Below are 25,197 nucleotides of genomic sequence, written 5' to 3' on the forward strand. Positions count from 1 at the left end.
GTAAAATGGGTATTTTAAAGTTATATTAATCGTTATTTAAGATAAGACTTATTAAACAATTAAAAGTAAAACATGTGAACTATGCAGGAACAAAGGAGCTTATAAGTTCCAATTGACACACGTTCAAACTCAAATGTTCGAAAACATCAGTAAGTAAGAATACTTATTAATATTATTATTATCAGTTGATAGCAAAATAGTATATAATTAACTAGTTAATTATATAATAGGTATTTAATAATAATAATTTCTTTATTTACGAAAATAAATTCAAATTATCTAAGATAAAATAAAATGTAATCACTGCATAATACAATAATATATTTTTTATTTATGCATTAGCTTTAAGTACTATTCTATTACAGCCCAATTATTAAATTATAATATAATATATATATACATATATATAGTTAACATCTAAAAATGTTAAAATGTGAGATGAAAAAATAAATGCCGATAATAATGAGATATTATGTAGACTACTATAGCCGATTTATATTCAAAAATGATCAATAACTTAATCTCCAATAGTTTCCATCGTTCATGTAAACAGACTATACCATTTAATTAATTTTTGAAATTCAATTATAAGATTGTGATAATTAGTATAAACAATGATGTCACAGTTATGTCATTTATACAATTAACACCTATTTTACACAATCAGAATAAATAGGGTTTTCCTACTTCTTCATCAAACACAGCTAAATATCCATCACGGTTTACAATGAAGTGAATAAGCACGCTATGAATATTAACTTGACATGAAATTTTAAACTCGCATATACAACTCGCCATTCTAATTCCACTTCTAGAGCAATACATATCTTTTAAAACAACAGTCGTTGGATATACTTTTAAAATCTTGTCAAGTTGAGTTTTGCATACTTTTGTACACATGTCTATTCCTTGTCTGGTAAAATGGTTTGAAACCAAACTTGAACCCATCACAGTTAAATGACTGGAACAAAGTGACTTAGTGATCGTGTTATTAAATGATTTTCCTAAATAATAAAAAAAAACATAATGAAAAAGAGTTAGGATTTTGTAGACGTTTATTTTTATTTGTAAAATGTAAACTCTAATTATTATACTATGTATAAAAAGTACAATAACTTTATTCAGATTTTATAGTAGTATATTAATATTATATATTATATAAAATATATATAACATTACATAATAATTATGTAATATACCTATAAAAAAAGAACCCAAAACATATTTATTAAGTTTTGGCTGTTTTGAGTTATTTTTTTTTTATACTTTTAGATTGTTCAAAAGACTTATTTTTGTTTTTAATAATTTTTTTATTACAAAATGACTTTTTTTAAATATATTTGGTAATATTTGTTTTTAATAATGATATCATACGTGAGCTAAATTGATTTAATTGGTTTTGTATAGTTTTTGATTTAATGCTACCACTATTTTTTTTTTTAATTGTATTAAATTAATTTTCCTGATATTTTTATACATTACGCAGATATTAAAATTATAATTTATATTTATATAATTAATATAATTATTATTATAATTTTATAATAATATTAGGTAATATAACTTACTATTATAATTAAACCATACGTATAATATTAGTTTAAAATAACAAAACAAAATAAAAACGTCTTTGAAAGTTTTTTAAAAATATTCTTTGGTTGTTTAATGATATTTTAAATTATTTTCAATGATTTTAATAATAATAAGTTATATTGAGCTGAAAAATCCTAAATTCTAACAACTATCATATTATTTATTTGTTTAGCTTATTTATATAAAGCATCAAATTCATTTTTTAGAGTTTTAAGAGGATATCACACACATACACACATACAAGTACGCTATTTTGTATTAAAAATACTTTATTTGTACCTAATTCAATTCTTACGAAGTCTTCGACGAATGAGCAATATATTAATGGAAAGGTCACATCATTTTCTATATTATGAGGAAATCATGTATTTGAAATGATATAAATTCGTATTTTTTAATTCTACGCAAATTAAAAATTACATTATGCTATTTTATTGAGAAAAAATGTTTTGTTGTAAATGTTGTTCACACAAATTAGCTTCTAACAAAACAGAAAAAATTATTAACTTTCTATCATTTTATAACTGACATGTACTCATTGAAGACTTCATAAAATTGGAAATACGAAAAAGTTTTTTACAAAAAAGTGTATAATATTTACACCATCAAATATTACACTTAGAGTCTAGCTCAGTGGTGTCCAACTTTTTTTCTTTGACTTAAGTGAATAATTATCTTCTAGCTGGCCACCAACTATAAAAATACGAATTTTCACAATTCCCTATGTATCGGAAAATTATATTGAACTTGTTTTAATTATATTTTATGGACATTTAAAATTACAGATTGGTTATACTTTGATAGAAATGTACAATTTTTAAACAAGGAAAAATAATATTACATACATGACTCATTAATACTTAATTTTTATTTTAACATATAATATACTGTTGTTTTTTTGCTTATACTTAAATAAGAAAAGTTCTTCACTAGAAAAAAAGTTCAAATTAGTTGATTCCTAAAAAGTGTCGTAGATACGCGACTATACATTTTAATAGGTATAATAATATAATATCAACAACCATTGAAACACGGTGAAAAACTAATGATCATATAATATTTTCATCTCGCCATGAAAGATTATTGAAATAATAATGTGAAACCCCCGACAGCATAGCTGCATGAAGTCACTCTTATATGAAAAGTATATTAATGTAAATAATATAGGTTTTCACACATATTATATATTATGTATTGGTACCTAAGAATAGATTATATTAATTAATTAAATTTTGAGTAATTTAACAGAATATATCGGAGACATTAATGTGTGTAATGGCAGTGACTCACAACATTTGACAATTTTGACGATGATTTAACGATGAAATAATAACTCTCTCTCACTCTTTCGTAAGACTACAGCGCAAAAATAATTAGCACAGTTATGATCGGCCGCTGTCACAGCGATATCATGCACACGCGTTACGTTATCTACTGACCGTTAATTCATACTACTATTATGCTGACATCCTCTTAAATGATACGGAACTTACTTCAAATAATTAAAACGCTATGAAACTATTTTATCATTTGAACAAAAAAAAATAAATAAATAAATAAGATTTAACCAACCTAATACTTTTTGGGGGTCCTTATAAAGTAGTTCATGTTTCTTAGGAAACTCTAAATTAATGCAATCATAATTTCCAGCTTGAGGATCACCAACACATTCAGCGGAATTTTCTTTAAAAGGTTGATTATTGTGATGTTCGGGAATTGGATGAGATTGCTCTAAAATTATAATTAGCAGTAAACGTTTTCGTTATTTAATATGAAATAAATTGTATAAATTAAATTTAACGTATACTGAAACTTACGACAGACGATTATTGATATTAATAAAACAAATATAAAACACTGAAAGACAATTATCATTGATACATCCATGTATTTTAACTTGAATATCATTATACTATGTAAATATTACAAAATCGAAAAAAATACCTTTCATACATGACAAAATAAATTAATAAACCTATTTTTATAAACATAATTTATTGCTATAGCACCTATAAATTGTTTAATTATTTATAACAAAATTAGACGTAAACACTATAAGACACTTCGTTTCAATTGTAACGTTATATTGTTTTTAAAAATCTTCTTTTTTTAACTAATATTCTGTATGAAAAATATAAAAAAAAAAATATTGAATGCTTAGATCGTGTATTTCATAATTTAATTTTGAAAACATTTCTTATTATAGGAGTTACTCGTTAACACAAAGTTCTTAGACTAAGGACTAGGGATGAAAAAAACACTTTTTTTTAAAAAAAGAAAACCGTTTAAAATGTTAAAAGTAGCGTCTTAAAGATTTTAAAGATGGTTTTTTTTTACAAGCTTAAAACGTATTTCTTTTTTTGGTTTGAAACGGTTTTTTAAACAAATATTTTTAATGAAACATTATAAATTATAATAATCAATAAAGGTTAGGTTTTGGTAATCAACGTTGAACACTGTATTTTGTTTAAACTAAGAACTTCTTGAGTTTTAAGTTTTTAGTATTTGTAGTATTAAATTAAGGATACTTATTGAACATTAAAATTTAAAGTGCATTCCGACTTTCGAGTTTAAATCTTCTGCATTACCTATATTATCATTCATTAGTTGTTAGTTTCATGATCTAACTGAGTATCATTAATTACCTATATTTTATATCTTTAGTGTTGTGGTACAAAACTCAATGTATTGCATTTCCATTCAAAGTTTACCTTTTTTTAGAAAGTTCTGTTAAAAATATGAAGTCATTGAATTGCTGATTAACCTTAAAAAATAATATAATTCACGAATTGTAAGAAGTGGTTAGTGACATGACTATTTTAATACCAAGCATAATTTATGATCATACAATTTATGATTTATTGAAAGACTAATTTATATATTGTATACAAATTTATTTTTGTTTTTACTTATTAATGTAGTTATTTTGTCAATGTTTTATTTTACCTATTATATGATCTTTAACCAATCCATGTATTATTGTATTTAATAATATCATATTATTAATTATTATCATAACTAACGATAATAAAGAAATTAGTAATGTGATGATAATACTGTAACTTGAAAAATATAAGTATAATACATTTTAAATTTTTAAATATACCTAATTTAAAAGTTCTATACGTTTTTCAGTACTCAATAGATAGGTTTTAAGTTATACGTAGCATCCCTCATCAGTCATTATGTCATAATGTGATTAATAATCTTGTAAATATATAGATTAGGTCTTCCTTACGGGACACATTTTTTAAAACTTATTTTTGTATTCATACGTATGTGATTTTTGACGCTAATAACGGCGGTGCAATCAGAACACATCGGTTGAGCTTATTTTTAGTTATGTAGTTTTGTCTAAAATATTTACTGAATTATTTTATTTCATCGTTTTTAAATTGTTTAAATTGTTTATTTAAAAAAAATATATATATTTAAAAATGTATACAGCAGAGTAGATAGATTATTTTAAATAGATAATAGATTATTTTAATTTAAAATTTACTAAAAATATTGTTTTAAACACATATTTTTTTTATTGATGTTTGAAACTTTTATTTTAAACCAAATAATTTAAACATAACAATTAAGGACCAAAATGCCAACTTCTAAGGATATCCAATATATGTATTACGGTTTGAAATATTGTTTTCATTATATTATTATAATATATATATACCATATGTCCATGTAATATTATTGTTATTCACTTTTAAGTTAATAACACCTCACTGTAAATACTGTAAAGCCGCAGTGTGATAGGTTTATAATATAAATAGATTGTAGGTATGATAATATTAATCTACATAGGTATATTGAAAAATGTTTTTACGTATAAAAAAATTCATAATATATGTAAAAGCGTTTAGTCTCCATGAAAACTGTTTTTGAATTATGACATTGTTTAATGTTTAATAGGTATGTACTTTTGTCAAAATTTGAACTTTAAATGTCTATAAAATAATAATTGTGTTTATATATAATAAATACTTTTTATACCCAGTATGAATAACTTATGAGGAACATTTGTATTACACTTTCAAATAATTTTACCGATTCATAAACTATTAATTGGCATTTTTTTTTTTTTTTTTAACTAAAAATAATAATTAAAATTTTCAATTGTCTATAAATAGTTAAAATATTTTTAGAATTATACTATAATATATAGAGAATGATAATACAAACACTTGATGAAAATATTGCAAGTTTTTATAGTTATTTGGTTATGTTATATAATAACAAAATAAAAAAAATTATAATTTTTTTTTTTTAAGGCCCTAAGTACAACAATTCAATTTTCAACTAAAACCATCCCTATAGTTTAAAATCTAAGCATTTTTAGTATGATAATAAACATAAAAAAAAACACATCATAACTTGACACACATCACTGCTTAATATAATGGACTTAAATGGACATTTTATATTAAGGTCTTAGATAGTAATATTTCTCCCCAATAACTTCATAAAGAACAAAAATCTTAGTTAAAACTCAAATTTAATTACATGCGACAAAACAGTGTTATCGGTACACATTTTAATAGTATATAATTATTTCACTACTAAATCAATATTATCTCTACTTTTTAGGTGATATATTATTATTTATTTTAACTAGTTTTCGTTATATTTTTGGTAAGATCAGTAAAATATATTGATTATAATAGTATATACATAATAAAATATAAAATGCAACATGCTACTAATTAATAAATGAATTTATTATTTATTTAATAAAAAATTATAAAAATTAAATTAATTTTACCTATAAATCAGGCGAATAGATACGTATTTATTTTATTTAAATGTATATACTAAGTTTTTGTATAGTTTTGTGGTACGAAATACATAAATCAGTGCATTATGCACTCACATTTTATATGTTTTTAAATCATATTATAACTATAAAAAAAAAAATAAATAAATAAAAATGTTTAAATATATAAAGTTATGTATTAGTAACATCCTTCTCAGGAAAAAATTGCATCTACACCACCGGTATACAAACCACCATTGCGGTATTATTATTTTACTGTAATATGTCTATTGTCTATACTTTATAATATAAATATAATATGATATATGATATATATTATATTATATATATTTTAATGGTATACTGACGTATCATAATTATATAATAGCTTAAATAACGATCAAGTACTCGCGCAGATAACAATTAAATTCAGTACACATCTTTCATCACTGATGAAAGGGACTATTTACACTGTAAGGTCACATAGAAACTCACACGTGTTGGTGACAATTGGGCGCAAGACGTGTAACTTGTTCGTGTGCCACCAGATACAAGATATGTCTCTGCCATAAGTAAGTCTCTGCCGTCTAGGATCAAGGATAAAGCTAAGTCTTTGGAAACGCAGAGGCTTTTGATGGGGCCGTCTGCGACTCGGCCATGCCGATCACGTCGTCTTTCTCATCAGTGCATCCGCACCAGTCACATTAGAAACATCTTTCGACACCGGATTATGTGAACGACAATTTAGCCTCCTTTTGAACAAACTAAGATAGTGCTGTATTTATTTGTATTCACGCGTTCAAAGAGTTCTTTATTTATATCACTGCATAATACATATATATTATATACCACTGCGAGTCAGGTGCATGATATTAACATAATTTATAATATTATTATAATTCATACATAGGTATATTCTATATACTTTATGCGATGTATTTGATCATATTCTCGTATATACGACCTCCGTAGATCAGGAGGAAGGTAATAGCGTAAATTTAATACAAAATATATACAAAATAGTATAACACATTACTAAGAAATAAAGATAATATACTATAAAACAATTATTACTTAAGGTGTAAAGGTTATATAGATTTAAACAATTTATAATTTCATTTTTTTTTCATTTGCATCGCTATATTTAGGGTATAAAAATGGCCAAAATCTATTTTATATGTTTAACTTATATAATATAAGTATATGTAATTGGAAAAGGAATTTATACAACGATGCTGCAAACTCAGGTTATAGCATTCTTTTTTTCTTAAAACCTATCTAATATTAAGCCAAGCTTAAAGTTATCAACTTCTTTTTTATAAATTTTCAGTACATTTTACTATACTACTTGTACTACTTTAATTGTAATTAAAGTTTAAAAAAAATGCTTATTCATTGGCAACTAATTACTCTTTTTTTAATTTTATGATTCGATAACTTATAATATTATTAATAGCTTCAATCTTCATTTGGTCTCTCCCAAACATATACAAAAAAAAAAAAATAATAATAATAATAATATTAAATTAATAAATAGAAAGATGAAATTTATAATCTATTATAAAAATAATGAATTATTTTACCAAATCACAAAAATAACAATAGTTATCAAAGCTAAAGAATCATCGGTATTTTTAAAGGGATTAAATATAGGCAATTCATAATTCATCTGAGATAAATATGTTCCTGGAAAATATTGTTTTAGAGTTTTTAACTTTTGAATTTCGAAAATATCTTTCTTAATACGTTCCGGATATAAACAATCGAAATAAATTAACGATTTAAACGTTCTGCCAATTTATTTTCTAGAATATTAATATTATGTTATCATTTAAAATACCTTAATTATTTTTATAATTTATCAATTATATAATTTATTTATTTTTATTATAAAACAATAATTAATTAGTGAAATTAAAATTAAGTAACTTATTAAAAAAAAATAAAAAAATATTTCATGTGAATATGAGTGGGAATGTATACCAACTATAAAATATACACAGAACTACAGTAAACGATAAGAAAAAAAAATATGTATAATAATTTACTGTAAATTATATAATACAATTTCGTGTTTTATTGTGTTTCAGTTATGCATTACGTAGGTATATGAAGCCATGGCATATGTTTATTGACATTATATTTTTATAACCAAGTGTATTGATGGATTCAAGGAAGTTAATAATGTATATTATATTTTGAAAACAACTTATTTTTGTTTGAAAATTCGATGATGATATTTATATTCTAAGTTATGTAATTTACTTATTCTATTTTGGTAAAAAATAATTCTAAAAAAAACATTATTATTTTATTTTTTAATAATTTAATGATGAGGGTACCTATGCTTTAAGAAAAATGTTATATTTTATTTAGCAACCTTTTTTATTTTTTAATGGAATCAAAGATACAAGTATAATATGAATTTATGCTATTTAATTAAAAAGATTCAAGAAGAAAAATTGTAATTTATAATAATTAATTATAAAGGACTTGTTAATTAATTAATTTTATTTATTTATTTATTAATTGGTATATTTTAATTGGTAATGTTTAAATCACGAAGTCAAATTTAGCATTATTTTAAATTAACTTTCAAAATTTTGAAACTAGTTTAAAGTTGATCGATAAAGTTTTAGAGCTATCTTCAATTGATACAACTAAGTGAATGGTTTGGAGTAATTATAAGTACCTTAAATTTTTAATTCTGCACATCCAATTCTTAAACATCCAAAACATTGAACACATGATACCATTGATTATTAGTATTATATTGAATAACATAATATTATTGTTACTATTTTACATATCAATATTGACGTATAGATTAATGATCCAATGGTAAATAGATCCATGGTAAAATAGCTTATAATAAAATTGGTAATTAGCAAGAATATTATAGCCAAATTTTGTATGTATTATTATTATTATTTTTTATGTGAATAATAACATCATAATAACAAAGTCAAAGTGTTTTCTGAAAATAGTTTATTTTAGAATATCTATTTACTGTTATTTTTTTTTTAGATTCTGAGTGGAGCACTAGAGTGACTAGTACAGTGGGTTTACAGTATATGTGGTTTATTTTATCTGTGTACAGTGAGCACTTTTTATAATAAAAAAAAATGATTCAATCTTCAACTTCAGGGACGGTTTCTATCAATAAATTTGATTTTTCTTAGTAGATGGGAAAAAGGTCGAAATCAAAAACTTCTTAATACTTTTCAAAATAATCAGAAAACCAAAAAAAAAATAAGCAAGTATCACTTTGCTGTGTATTAGGTGTTGAGTGGATAACTATTATATGGGTGTGTTAAATTTAAATGTAATGAATAAGGATTTACATTATTGTAAACGAAAAATGAATTTGAGTGGAAATGATGTATCAGCCTATATCACCGAGTATATTTCATAGTAGGTATGTTATATTTTTTACTTTTCACTTTTTAAATTTTTGATAAAAATCTTTGATGAGTTATACCAATTGGAATTCACTAAATTTTTATTTTGCATATTTTTACATTTTTGTCTGTAAATGTATATTCATTGCATATTTCGATGAATGTGCTGTCACGAAAAAATGTAAGTCGGTAAACGCCGAAACAGCGACAAAGCTCTCTAGATATTTTAATTTAAAATATTTATTAAATTATAATATTAATATAATATTTTAATCAATAATGGTAAGAAAAAATAATAGCAGAATTTTAATTTTCAGAGATGAAATGGAAAATATACCTTTACCTCCCATTCCAGTAATAACAAGGTGGAAGAACATAGATAGTCACTGCTTTATATTACGCAGAATATTTTATAAAATACCAAAAGGTAATTAAAAAAACGTGCAGAAGATGATGCACAATTTGTTAAAAAAGTGTTTGATATTATAAAAGATAGATCATCTGTGAGTGACTCAACATTTATATCAACTCATTTGTCATCATTAGTTGAAATAATTAAAAAACTAGAAACTTAAAATATGCTTTTATTTGAAAGTTTTCTTTAGTAAATGAATTAGAAAAAAAAATAAACATTATTCCTGGACTTGAAGGGATAACATTAAAAATTAAATTAAATAATATTTTTCCCAAAAACAAATACCTAAAAGTATTACATAAAATTAAAAAAGTATTATTAGTTGAAGAGGTTCAACTAGATGAAAGACCTAGTTAGTGATTTTTAACTCTTTTAAATATACGCCAATAACTTCAGGTTAGGTTAACGATGTTGGACGATCATTTTCGACATACAAGAATTTTTAACAGATAGATGGTTAAGTTAAGTTATTATTTAATTGTATGTATAGTATTATATTTTAGTTAAATATTATTTAATAATAAAGAATAAAAAAACATTTTAAGTTTTATATTTTATTTTATTTTTGAACAGAAATATTTATGTATTCTTTGTACATTTATATTTTTATATAAATAATATTTATAAGATAAATATTTAAACATACAAAATTAATTTTTGATTTTCAAATATAATTTTTATTGCATATTTTAATGATTTGTACTGCATACTTTGATACCTTTTAAAACATGCAAATCTGTTCTTTACTCATGAAGAATCTTATATTAAATTTTCAAAACTTGGGTATGTCAAAATTTACTTTAATTTAAAAAAAATTTTATAATTTACGCTTATAAAAAAATGTCGTGACTAAAGATTTTAGGTATTTTATTTGATTGAGAAATGTATAATATATGAGGATACTTCTATTAAATATTCAAACATTTATAACCAATAAATATTTTTTAATCAAGAATTATGGATAAAAAAAACTAAAAATCGAAAATATTCATGCCTATAAAAAGTTCAAGAAAAAAAAATAATGGAAACATTTTTAAAACGTTATCGTAAATAATATAAAATGATATATTAAAAATCTTGTGAAAATTTCAATTACCTATCCATTTGTTTTCGACTTTTATATAAAATATAAAATCGATATCGTTAAAAATTTCCGTTTTTACAGATTGTAAAAAAAATACTGAAAGTTTTTACTTTTTTGTACTTAAAGCACAGACTAGATCCAATTTCCTATCTACAACCACCCTCAAAATTGAAAATTTAAACATTTTATTGACTACTTATCGTGTACACTGTACAGTGTACTTACATATTCAAACAAAAGAAGCAAACGTCAATGTAAAATCAATACATTGATCGCTCCGCTCAGAATCTAAAATATTAAGGGAAAATGAAAATTTAAAATAATTTAGTTACTTTTTTTGTGGTAAAAAATTTAATACAAAGTTTCTTACAATTTTTTTACTACAATTATTCGGATAATAATCGAAAATACATTTTCTTCTTCTTCTTTTTTATAAGCATTTGAATATAGAACTTGTTTTTTTAATAAGATACGTAAGTATTTAAGACAATTAATTATTGGCATAATTGTATTTGGATTATACTCTAATTATTATAAGATTGTTATATATTTCTTGTTCTTATAATTATAAATTGAACAGTAAAATTTTTTTAAATCGTATATCTATTATGATAGTTATATATAGGTATTTAAATTATTATTAATATTATGTATGGCGTATTGTCTCATGCGGATAATTTAATAATTGTTTTATTTGGAGTTAGTGGTTTTTAAATTAAGTTATATAACGAGGATAAAAGTTTAAATTACAATTTAAAACTATATTGTTCCTGTTAGTATTAAAAAAGTATTTAGTTATTACTTCATTTTATTAAAAAGTATTTAGTTATTTATTCATTTTATTAATGAAATTCACTGTTAAGTAATTGCTATTTCTTATAGTAACCCGCAAAATTATTCTACAATTCTACAATTTCAAATAGTAAATAAAAACTAAAAAGATATAATCATTATGGGTATTCATTATGATAAATTAACAATCATTAGCGTTAGTCAGTGGTGATCAAGAAGGGAATATACAAACTCTTACAATACTGTTGTGTTTAATATTCAAAATAATATTTATACGTAGGTAGATGTATATATTATTATAAAAAAAATAATAAGTAAACAACCATAATTTTCTTTTTAAAATATTATTAAACTGATAACACTATTCACAATTTGTAATGTAACATTTTATTTTATCATTAATTTATATAAAACCATAAACTGTCGATTTTAAAATATTGTTTTTAAACTTAATCATATTATGAAAATAAAATAGATCTAATAATTTAATTTCTAATGCTATTAAGTAATATTTTAGATTTTGAGCAAATACATTGATTATATTTTTTTTTAAATTTATTTATTTATGTTTATTTCTATTGTTTGGAACAATAAAATACTTAAATTTTCAATATATTTTCTGATAAGAATAAATGAAGGTAGGTACTTGTTAAGTGTACTTGGGGGAGGAAGTAAAAGTATAAAAGAAAATAATATAAAAATGATAATTCTTACGCAAAACATCGACAAGATCGATATTGTTGTAGTTCTTTAATAATTTACCATAGGTACCTACATATTTGACTTTTTTTTATCTATTTATTGGTTATTGAAATGTTCAATCTTTTTTTTAGTTCTTTTCTATAAATGTAAATGAAACAATTTATTTTCGTTGAAAAAGTTTGACAATTTAGTACAAGGTTCCTCATAAATAATTCTTATTTCTTACTGAAACACAAAAATCTAAAATTAAAATTAAAAAAGAACAACATTTCTATTAAATTTTTTTTATAGGCATCTGATGTTAAATTTTCTAAATTGGATATTTAAACAATAAATAACGGTTCTAGTTATTTAGTTCTAATACAAATGTCTCATGGAGACTTAAAAGTTTTACATTTATTATATTTTTCTTTACACAATGACATTAATTGTAAAACATTTAGAATAATTTTTAAACTATTTCCTATTTACCTATATACCGTAAAAGAAAATGATATAACTATAATCGATATCATGTATATATATACATTTAATTATAAAGGCGAATTGAACATCTACGTTTAGAATGATTTTTCGTATGCAATGAATTATCATTAAATCGAACACATCCATTATACTTATTACAGTGACTTTCTCAATTACGGAATAAACTCGACAACTACAGCGGAGCGGGTAGGTACATTCTTGCCCATTTTTTTTTTTAGTCAATATTTTTTATTATTAAGTTGATTTTATATCCGTTATTGTTGTTCTATTGTTAATAATCAAAGCATTTGTTAAAAATTTAGCCTCATCCTTCCGCCACTCGTGACAAAACTATGAACACCGTCGAAAATTTGAAATAATTTATGATTTTAAAGATATACGAGTATAGAAGGTATAGTATATGACATTTTTCGTAAATAAAACTACTAAAATATCACCGTTCTGCAACACCGCCCTACGCCAATCCAATACATGGCGGTATTCGTACTAAACACAAAAAAAAAAATCATTTATGATATAATACCTGTTAAATAATCCATTACGGACGTTTACATTTTTACATGTATTTCTAAACGCCGCGGTCGAATTATTCAGCATACCTCCCACAACGCTGTACAGCGCACAGCAGTCGTCTCTTGTACACGGACAACTGCAGTATTATACTATACGAGAAAACTTCTCCGCGGTATCTATATGTATAATATACCTATCTCTGTCTATACCCAACAACGCCCAATATCGTTCGATCAGGGCTGTCGTAATCCGAGAATAAAACCAACAGGAATCCCCCCCCCAGCCCCGCGTGCGTGCTCTGACCGCGTGCGTTCACGTGTCGTGACGGCTTTTTTCCTTTCACGTTTTCCCCGCCGCCCGAGTCGGGTCCGTCTTTTCCCCCGAACTTTCAATCATCGTCGTCGCCGCCGCCGCCGCCTACAACGAATACGCACCCCCTCGTCTCCCCCGGGGCACACGTACCCCGACGGTACGCCGCACGCCGCCGACATCGGTCGGAACGCACCGTCAAACAGCTTCCTCTCGCACGGGAGATAAGACGGCACAAGACGGATCGGAATATTTAGCGCGTTACACGGCGCCCGCGACGCACCGAGTCCGACGGCGCCACGGTCCGCACCCCATACTCGCCCGAGGGTCGTCGAGTACCCACCGTTGATGTGGGGGGGGGGGTTTGGCGTGGTGGGTTTTTGGACACGCGGGGTGGCGGCAGATCGGGGCGGGTGGGTGGATGTGGGACGCCGGGGCGCGTGCATACGTTTTCTGAGGACGCGCCGGCGCACCGGCACGAGCGTCTCGCCGGGTTGTCGAGGCAGTTTTTTCCGCGCTCAGTACATGCATGCACGCCAACTACACAGCAGTGCCGATCGTACGGCGTCTCGCGGTTGACCATCCCCACAGGCGACGTCGTTACTGTCGTCGTCGTCCGCCGCCACCACTGTCGCCGCCGCCGCTGCGAAAGTTGCGGGACCCCAACTGTGGCACGCTCGTGCCTATTATTTCGGTAATTTAATTTACTTCTGTTTTTGTACTTGAAATAAAATATGTATTATTATTATTATTATTTTTTTTTTTAATTTTTTTTTTTTTTTCATATCGATCTAACGGCACGAAAAATTATTAAATGCTAAAATGTATTCGATTCATTAACGTTTTATTAAGCTCGGATAAATTTAAGTAGTTAGTTTTTTTTTTTATTATTATTATTATTATTATTATTTATTCAAGACCTGCTCTATTTGAACTGGTTAAAAATTGCAAGTGTATAGTCCTTTACGAATCATGATTGGTATGTCAATTGTTCAAATTCTCTTATTGCGTTTAAAGATCGCACCCCATTGACACGCAGTGATTTGTTCGATTCCTGCCTCATTTAAGAAACGGCCATTATAAATGTCGCTAACCGCTAGGTATATAGGTACTATTACTGCAAACGTGTCGTATAATATAGTTATTAATCAGGAATGAACATCCAATTATTCGACACTCAATCCAATCTTAACACTTCAACGGTGTGATTTAAATTTAAAATACATGTTGCACCGAATAAATATAGATTAATCATTTAAAAACTTTACCTAAGTAGTTTGAAAATATATTTATAAAAATAAAAGAAATCATATAAATATTATAAGATCTTGTAAATATTTTGTAAAAAAAAAACTGGAAATGGTTTAAAATATGAAATAGGTATTAATTTTGACATCCATTTACAAACATAAAAAATCCCCATACCAAATTCACAACAAATAGTTAAATAAATGAAGACATTACTTGATATTTTTGAAGTGATTGCAAAATAATTATTCCAAATTTAATTGCATTATTATTTTATTTATTATCATTATTTTTTGAATAATCAAACAACTATAAAAAATAATACAATTAATAAGTTATGATTTAGTGTGATACAATATGCAGTAGGTATGCAACGTTGTATTCAACTAGTACAAGTATACCGTCGTGTATTAATATTTTCACATTTTAAATTTAAATATGTCAAAATATTTAAAATATCTTATTTTTGATCAATTCGTTATTCAATATATTTTTGAAACATTTAAAAAAAAAAATGTATTAATCCATAAATCATTGAAAAATTAAGCATTAACTTTACAGCTTTATTTTAATTCACACATATTTATGTAACTTTCTCGTTCTTTGTATAAAATCATGTAGATAAATAGGAAATTTATGTAAATATGTTATAGTAACTTAGATAATAAACAATAAATCACGATAAAATATTTTTTTTATTATTATTATCAATAAAATAATAAATAATAATTTAATAAATATACATATAATTTAATTGAAAAGTCAATTACTGGTAGAAATATGTATTTTTTTAACTTTTTCTTTTTTAATTGAAATTAAAGAGTATCAAAAAAATAGATATAATAATTACTTTGGATACTTGTAGGTATTGTAAAAACTATTGCACTTTTTATAATATTAAAATAAATCAATTGTAACACATTAGGTATAGAATTTATATACTAAATACGCCAGTGTTAAAATTCCTATAGTGATATGTAGTTAAAATTTGTTTTTTTTTTATAATATAGTTTAGTAATTGATATAACTAATTTTATAAATTGTAGTAATAAGAATGTAATTAACTTATAACGATGATTAATTAAAATTATATTTAGTGTTTTATATTTCAAAATAACTATAATAATCTAATAATACCAAAATTATTTTAAACTTTTCATTAATTCTCACATGTTTTATTATAAAAAAACGTAGTGTTATAATTTTAGCTTTATTAATGTTAGTAAACTGAAATTCATTTGTTTTTGAAAAAACTGAACACAGTACGTATCTATGTGTTGTCAGCTGTTACTGTCGTCTTACTTCGTAGACCGCTTTGAAATAATCCTACTAACCGTTACCTATCGCAACTTTTTTGTTCTTGTCAGATTTTTATAATTATAAATACATCAATCAACTATTGCAAATACTTAATAATAATTATAAATCATAATAAAACTTGATAAGATACAAAGACTGGATGTTGTATTAAATATAATTAACAAAAACAAATTGTACCTACACAATAAAAGAAAAATAATATCTTAACTATATTACATAATCTGAAGAATAAAGTTTTAAGAAATATATTATATAATTAAGAAATTTGAATAAAATATTTTTAAAACTGTTAAAATATCGTCTTATCTTCTTGATAAAAAAATGTCAAACTTTATTAAAAGAAAAAAAAATACCCGATTGAAATAAGTAAAATTTGTTGTAGTTTTTATAATTCATTATATATTTTTCTAGTAGCATCTATTTTTTTAATTTTTTTTTTTTTTTTTTTTTGATATGAATAAAAACTTTAATGTTAATCTTTAATCTTTAATTATGTTTATATATTATCAGTGTAAAAAAGAAAATGATTTAAACAACTTGATACTTCCTAGAAAACTATTTGATGAACCATTCTTATCCAATATGCATCACAAACTTAAATTTTATAGTTAAGATTTAATACGATTTACCTATTCTAAGAAAAGAAAATATTCTTAAATAATGTGTGTGTATAATACTTAACCTGTCAAATATAAATCTATGGCTGATAATTATAGTCTCATTAGATTAAGTTGGTGAAGTTTTTTATTATTATTTAATGATGTTTTTAGTTTCAATTACGGATTTTATATTATTAAAGTTTCTAAAATTATTATTTATTAACATCTAATTTTTTTGGTATTTTTTCTTCAAAAATATTACATGAGGGCGAAATATAATATGCCCATTCAAATTCGAATTTAATTATTACTTTAGGATAGGTTCTTCCAAGTTATATTTTTGTTTAGATATAATTGTTTTTTTTTTTTAGTATAATTATTGATATCCATTGATACGATGATATGACTAACATGTATAGAAAATATTTCGGAATATATCCGTATCTAATATATATAGGTCACAAATCCATATAATATAATAAACAATATTTGTAATTTATGTCAATCAGCGCTTATGTTTAGTTCGTATGTGATCAAGCTTCTGACACAACAAACGCGGATCGACTGACGACTGTTTATGAATACACGATTACTTGATATAGAGTTAAATGTAAATTCGAGAGAGAAATCTCGTAGCAACTAATATATTGAAGATAAACTTGAAAATAAATAAAACCTTACCGATGGTTTAAAAAAGATTTACCACTTACCTACACAACTATCGTGCAAAGATATTAAAAGGTTTCACACCTTAAAATACAAATAAATATTTTATGCATTAAATTCCGAGATCTTACTTTACAAACTTATATCAGCTGACATAGAGAACAAAAATCTAGTCTCTCAAATAATGCATTGATAGGTTATACTATTTTTAATGAACGAAGATATGGAGTATGAGGAATATAGTTTTACATATAAATGTTCTATCTGTAGAGAAAAGCTACTACATATTTCCACTAAGAAAAAATGACTAAATATGTTTATTTTTGCAAAATTTCCTGAGGAAGTTTTCTTGAATTGTTAACAGTTCACATGGCTGATTATGATTTATGAATTTTCAGCATTGAGGTGAATATTTTCTAACTTTGACGCTAACACAATTTTAAAATTCATCACCCAACATATTTTATAATATATTAAAGATATAGACATAAATATAATTTTAAGTTCAGTATGTGTTTTTTAAAAAATTCATTGCGTCGTATATATTATGTAATTATTGGAATATTAAAGTTATATTATTGTCCTAATATCTTGTACAATAACGTAGGTAAGCGCTAAGCGGCTTATAAAACTTAGTATAGCATAGCTGTAATTAGCATACGTGTATACTGTATAAAGTATACTTATAATATATATTATGTATTAATAGATACAACGGTTAAGATGCAATACTTAAATATTTTAATTTATGACACTATATTTTATACGCATATATACCATAGACAAACATATTACCACTTGCCTAATAAATAATACTATTACATTTAATTTGTAAGGCCTGTAAGCTACATATTAATTATGTATTCTTTAAATTTTATTATTAACATTTATTCTTTAGAAAAAACAGCATTTAATAAATTGTAATTATTGAATAATGAGCTACATTAAATGATAAAATATAAATTTTAAGAAGAGAACAATCTTGGTAGGTGCTGGGTGTAGAACTATCTAATGAGATATTATTATTTGAATTGATAAATGTTGAAACATATTTTATTTGTTGAATTTATTGCAGCAACTGGCAGATTTGAGTAGCAAGCGTTAGACTATAAAATTAATTATTTTTTTTAAAAAAGTGTAGTTCATTCTTATAAGATTTGCATAAATATAGCTCAACACACATTCATACCAACATTCGATCAGTACAAAAATAATGTAAAATAAAAATTATTTGAATAGTAAAAACGTAAAATGTTTTATGAAAAAAGGTGATTTATCTCGATTTAGCTTTATAATATGGTCAACATATTTTGAATATAAAAAGCTGCGTACAACTATGTATAACAGATATAAATAATTATTTTCAAATAATTTCGTGTATTCCATGTTATTTTATTTTTAAATTCTATTTATATGGTTACATTTTTAGAATAATCATATCTATGAATTCTTGGAGTTTTATATAGTTAGGTATTTTCATACTTAACTTTATTAAACATAGTAAGTATGTCCAGTTTTTTTTAATTTTTGTGAAAACATTACATTTATTATATTATTAATATTTACTTATTAAAATAATAATTTATACCAAATCATGTCATATTGTTAACTATTGATCCAATGCCGCTTTATCGTTATACAGAGTAACTACGTTTACGTCTAATGATATATCATTTTAGATATTACATACTATAGGTATTATTTCATAATATTTGTAAATTTTTTGAGTGCCTCCAAGAGTTACAAATAATATTTTAAAATCATAATTATATAATTAACATAATTTCATTATTTAAGTATATAAATACGTCCAAATTTTGAGCTTCAAATGCCCATGAAAAATAATCGTGCATATTTTTAAGATTTTTTAGTTACAGTGTGAAACATTTATTAAGAATATTGTATTAAATTTTCAAATTTTAGTTTTAAAAATTGAAGGATTTTTCAAATTAGTTATTATAAAATACTCGTTGCTTATAAATTATTGCGATTTTAATAACTTTAGACGAATATACAAAAAAAATTGTACCTATGTATTTTTAATATTTTTATAGAGATATAAAAATAACTTATGTTAAATTTTGTATTAAGTTTGCAAAAATTTTGATGTAGTGAATATAATTTAATTGATAGATAAAAAAATAAGTAAAAAATTGTCTTCCATACTTATGAATAGTTAATAGAATCAAAATATTTTGAAAATTATACCATGTATAGCAAACAATAATACCAACATTTGTTGAAAAATTCAAGTATCTACCGTTAATAGTATTTAAATTATAAAAAAAGTCGGCAAGTGGGTACCGCTCTGCTGTACATTAGGGGGTGGGGTAGACCTCGGACTAGGGTAGATTAAATTTGAATGCAATGATAAGTATCATTGTATACGAAAAACGATTCTGAACGGAGATGATTTGTCAGTCTATAATATATTATAATTAAATATTGTCATATATTCTATTTTGAAACAAATATTCCGATTTCATAAAAATTTAAAACTCAAACGCTCAAAACATTTTTCCTATAATGACTCTTAAAATTTTCTCTATAGCTTTTTGAAGCAAAACTTATGGAAAATCTTGTATTAAATTTTCTACGCTAAGCTACCTATAAAAACAATTTTATGAATTTTGAACTACAAAATAATTTGCAAATATTCATGATTTTGACGAATTTTTGTCAAAATTTGAACTTCAAATGCTAATAAAAAAAAATTGTGCCTATGTATTCTTATAATTTTTTAATCACTATAAGAATAACATATGAGGAACTTTGTATAAAATTTTCAAGTATTTTGATAGGGCCAAAAAAATGTTATCGACTCTTTAAAAAAAATTTTTCAGAAAAATTGAAAATTTCAATTGTCTATAAATAGCTCAAAAAAACTCAAAATATTTTGAAAATTAAATCAAGTAAATAAAATGCCAATCTAAATAACTGATAAAATTTTCAAGTATCTACGACTTATACTTTTTGAATTATAACAAAATATATCAAAAATCGTTTGAGGCTAAACCGTTATTTAACGCGGTTTTGTAAAAATTTAAATTTCAAACACTCATAAAAATTTTTTGTCTGAATCCGGTAGAGTTTTTTTTACAGATATTTGAAGAAAAATGTATGGAGAACCTTGCACCAAATTTTCAAAACTTAGTTATAAAAGAAAAATTTTTATGATTTTTCAACTTCAAAATTACTTGCAAATTTTCGCGTTTTCGACAGATTTCGTAAAAATTTAAACTAAAAACGCTTATAAAAAAAAATTGTGACTAACGATTTTTAATTTTTTTTAGCTACAATAAAAACAACTCATAAGGAACCTTGTATTAAATTTTCAAAACTTTTTGGTCATCTAAAAATTTTTTATCGACACTTTAAAAAAAATTTCTCAAAAAAATCGAAAATTTCAGTGGTCTATAAATAACTCAAAAAAAGTCAAAATTTTTTGAAAATTTAACTATATACAGATACCACTGACATTAACATTTGGTGAAAATTTCAAGTATTTTCAGTGATTAGTTTTTGAATTACAACCATAAAAAAAAATCGATTTGGTCGAAAACTGGTTTTGCGTAAAAATTGCCGTTTTTCCGTCATTTTTTTTTTGTTTTTCTCGATTTTTTTGAAAACTGTTGGAAAATGTTAACTTTTTACCTCTATAATGCACCAAGGATATTCACTTTTATATCGGAAACTACCCCCATAGTTAGAAATTGGAGCATTATTTCGACTAGTTATGCTGTACACAGACACAAAAAAAAAACATACATCATTGTAAAATCAATACATTCTTCACTCCGTTCAGAATCTAAAATAACAAAAATCTTTTAAAGAAAAGTAATATTATACGGATAAATATGCATTGTCATAGAAATTTAAAGTTTAAACCCCCATAAAAAATTAATTTGTACTTCAATAGACATTTATTTTTAAATATAGGTTTCAAAACTTATAAAGAAACTTGTATTAAAATTTTAAATCTTAGTAATTAAATATTTTACGAATTTTTAACTATAAAATAATTTGCTAAGTTTCGCGATTTTGATGAAATTCGTTAATTTTCTTTTATACTTCAAACGCTTATCAAAAATGTATATCTTCGTAATAATATTATATAATTAAAATTCTCTAGGTAAATTATCAGAAATCCATGATACAATCGATACTTTTACAAATACTATTTAGTATTTTAGTATTTATAATTTAGTGAAAAATAATTTAAATATGTATTATTAAATAGGTAATAAAATTTACAAGTACGATGTACAATCAATATGTTTGAAATAAAAAAGCAGAGTAAAAAAGGAAAATATGAACTATTTAATTTTAAAGTTTCGAAGAATTACTGGACTTTTGAAAAAAAAAGTTTATATTTTATATATTTATACATATATTTAAAAAATACTAAACGGTAAAAATGTAAAATTTAGTAGATATGTATATTAGTTATTTCTAGTTATTCTAAAAATAAAATATATTTTTATTAATTCAATTGTTTGAACAATAAAAATAAATACATTTTTTTTAAGGTTTTTACCTTTTAAATTAAATTATTTTGTTTAAAATACTATGATATTAGGAATTATAAAAGAACATATAACCTATAAGTCTTTTTTTCATTAGTCATTTAATTCATTGACATTACCTATATACATTTTATAAAAACAAAATATTAAAAATTATAAATTTTATAAATTATATTATTTAAAAAAAAAGGTTACATTTTGTACTTTACATTATACGTAGGTACAATTTATATAATATTATATTATTATTGAATTTATTTCTTAATTATAATATGATGCGTATCTTCATAAATCAGGAATAACCAGATCGAAAATCTGGTGGGGGGGGGGTCATTTAAATATTAAATTTGTACGTCAAGCCACACACATATTTATCTTATACATTTTTTAATATTATAGAAGAATAAATCTATTACTTGCACTTTTTGTTTGATTGGATTTAGATGTGATTTAATTTTTATTACAGGGCATGGCAAAAAAAAAATTATTAAATTAAATATTTTTTAGTTATCAATATTACATTTTTTTTTATGTATAATTATAGACACTAGCACTACATGTACGTTAATTACGAATACATTTTTTTATTACTATAACTGAAAATAAAATGATTAATTTTTTCTATTGATTGTAGCCCATGAACGACTATCGGCTCTTAGGCTTCTCGATGATTTAATCCGGGCTTGGACAAGTCATAGCCCATTAGCCCATAAGATTAGCATACTCAACCTTTTTCAAACTCCGGGCGACATTCGATTTATATTTATTCTATGGGTCATATATACTCCCATTGACCTTTTTTTTTCGTTCATTCTGATAAGTGCCTCGAAACAGAAAAATAAATATATTTTATATTTCTTAATACTTTCTATAATTACAGTATTAAGGTATTATTGGTTATTATTTTTCGGTAATCTTGTTGTATAATATAAGAAGTTAAATAAAAACAAACACGAATTTCACAGAATTTATTTTTATTAAAATATGATATTCTCAACTTCTTAAGTGTTTTTACTTTATTTTAAATTAAAAATTATTACCTAATAGATATTGTATAACTATAGTTAATTGAAAATATTTTTTTCCTTGTATTACTGAAACAGATATTAGTATAAGCTTCATAAACTTATTTGAATGGACTAAAGCCCTCTCCCATTTTTTTTTATTATTTTTTTATAAGCTTAACTATTTACAACAATAAAATATACATTGTATTAAATCAATTAGAATTAACTGGAGGGGACTAATTTTATACTTGAGAAGGCTTAGCCCCTTTAGTTTTGATAATAGGCTTACAAGCGTACAATCGTGGATCCTTAATTTGTTTGAATATTTGTATATTAGTTAACGTATTATTAATAATCATTTTATATTTTATAACTTTTGATTTATCTAATCAATAAAGTTGCTTAATAGGTACATTGCATATCACATTGAAAATGTGAATAGCATCACGCATGTAATTAATATCGTAAAGGCTAGTTGGTGTGTACAGCTCATATTCAAACTTATATCCAATATTTAATTTGTTAATCGATTGTTCCTTTGTCTAATTTTTGGTGATTTTAATTTTAGTATATTTTGGTTTAGTCAATTATTATTAGAATATTTGAAAACTTTACTACTGTGGGAAGGAATTATGTGAAACTTTTGGTAAGCGAGACACTTTGAATTGTATTTATATGATCTAAATTTGAACCTCTTACATCCTAAGAGCGCTTAGAATCCACAACGTTGTTTCTACGGTTAATTAGGGATAATAATTTCTTACACCAATATTATTTTAAATTATTTTAAATGGTTTATCAAAATGTATTTGTGTTATTATTATATTTTTTTTATTATTATTATTATCATAAATTACAATATTATAGATATATTATATATATTATTTCATGATTATACATTTATTTCAAATTAAAAACTTCAAAAATTAATAATTAATAAATTATGTGAATATAATTAAAATATAAAGCACAGCAAAAAAATGAAAAACATAATACAAATAAATAAAAAAACATACCACTAAAAGTAAAATAATTATTAATATTAATGACTTAAGCTATTCCTAAACAATTGTTATTGTTTTTAACATTACTTACTATAAGAAACATGAATATTATTTTAAAATGGCACATGGTGCTTAAGAACAAATTCCCTAAAGAATTAACAAAGGATTGACAGGTATAGTTATTGGGAATATGGAATAGTCTATTTTCTCTTATTCACTCTAAGAATTTGCATATATTGCCTTTGATTGAAATTTTAAAAATAAATATAATGACAACTTTTTTATCTTTTTTATTTGTTTGATAAAAATACAGTTGTGATATCATATTCAATCTTTCTGTTATAATACGCCATAATATATTGTTTCCTATTCGGAAAATAACATTGAAACTGAATTAAGCAAATCGTTAATATTCAAATTAGACATTATCTATAATACAATTTTGAGGTTTACTGTATCAAAAGACTTGGCTAATTCCAAGAATACCACAATCACCTTGTTGCTGTTATCCAACTCATTATAAATAAATTGAGTTGTATTAAATAGAGCATACTCAATGCCTATACGGCTATACCTAGACTAAATCTATATTGATTTTTCCTCATAATGTTTAATCGTTATCTTATAAAAACCTGCAGCTGTATTGTTTTTACAACTATAAGTCTATAAATTATGTTTATAAAATCTGAGTTTTATATTATTTTTAGGAAGAAATTTATTAAATAAAATATTTTTGATGTCACTGAGTTGTGACAATATTACGTCATTTTTAGCCA

The 25,197-nt window shown here is 24.1% G+C and overlaps 2 protein-coding genes across 2 annotated transcripts in view; one reads left to right on the plus strand and one right to left on the minus strand.

The window, feature by feature from the left end:
- Positions 1-620: 620 nt before the first annotated feature.
- LOC114124798 (uncharacterized) lies at positions 621-3,585 on the minus strand. The gene is made up of 3 exons (XM_027988168.2): positions 3,411-3,585; positions 3,166-3,324; positions 621-1,004 (listed from the first exon to the last, which is right to left on the minus strand). Exons 1-3 carry the CDS (start codon positions 3,499-3,501, stop codon positions 664-666), a joined length of 591 nt encoding a protein of 196 aa, XP_027843969.2. The 5' UTR covers positions 3,502-3,585; the 3' UTR covers positions 621-663.
- A 10,982-nt stretch (positions 3,586-14,567) lies between these two features.
- Positions 14,568-25,197, plus strand: part of LOC114124795 (probable G-protein coupled receptor 158) — a 59,763-nt gene continuing 49,133 nt past the window's right edge. Inside the window, exon 1 of the mRNA XM_050206115.1 lies at positions 14,568-14,745. The gene's annotated coding sequence lies outside the window, so the exon portion shown is untranslated. The remainder of the gene's footprint in view (positions 14,746-25,197) is intronic.

This window comes from Aphis gossypii, chromosome X (assembly GCF_020184175.1).
Source record: "Aphis gossypii isolate Hap1 chromosome X, ASM2018417v2, whole genome shotgun sequence".
In the NCBI taxonomy this organism is placed as follows: domain Eukaryota; kingdom Metazoa; phylum Arthropoda; class Insecta; order Hemiptera; family Aphididae; genus Aphis; species Aphis gossypii.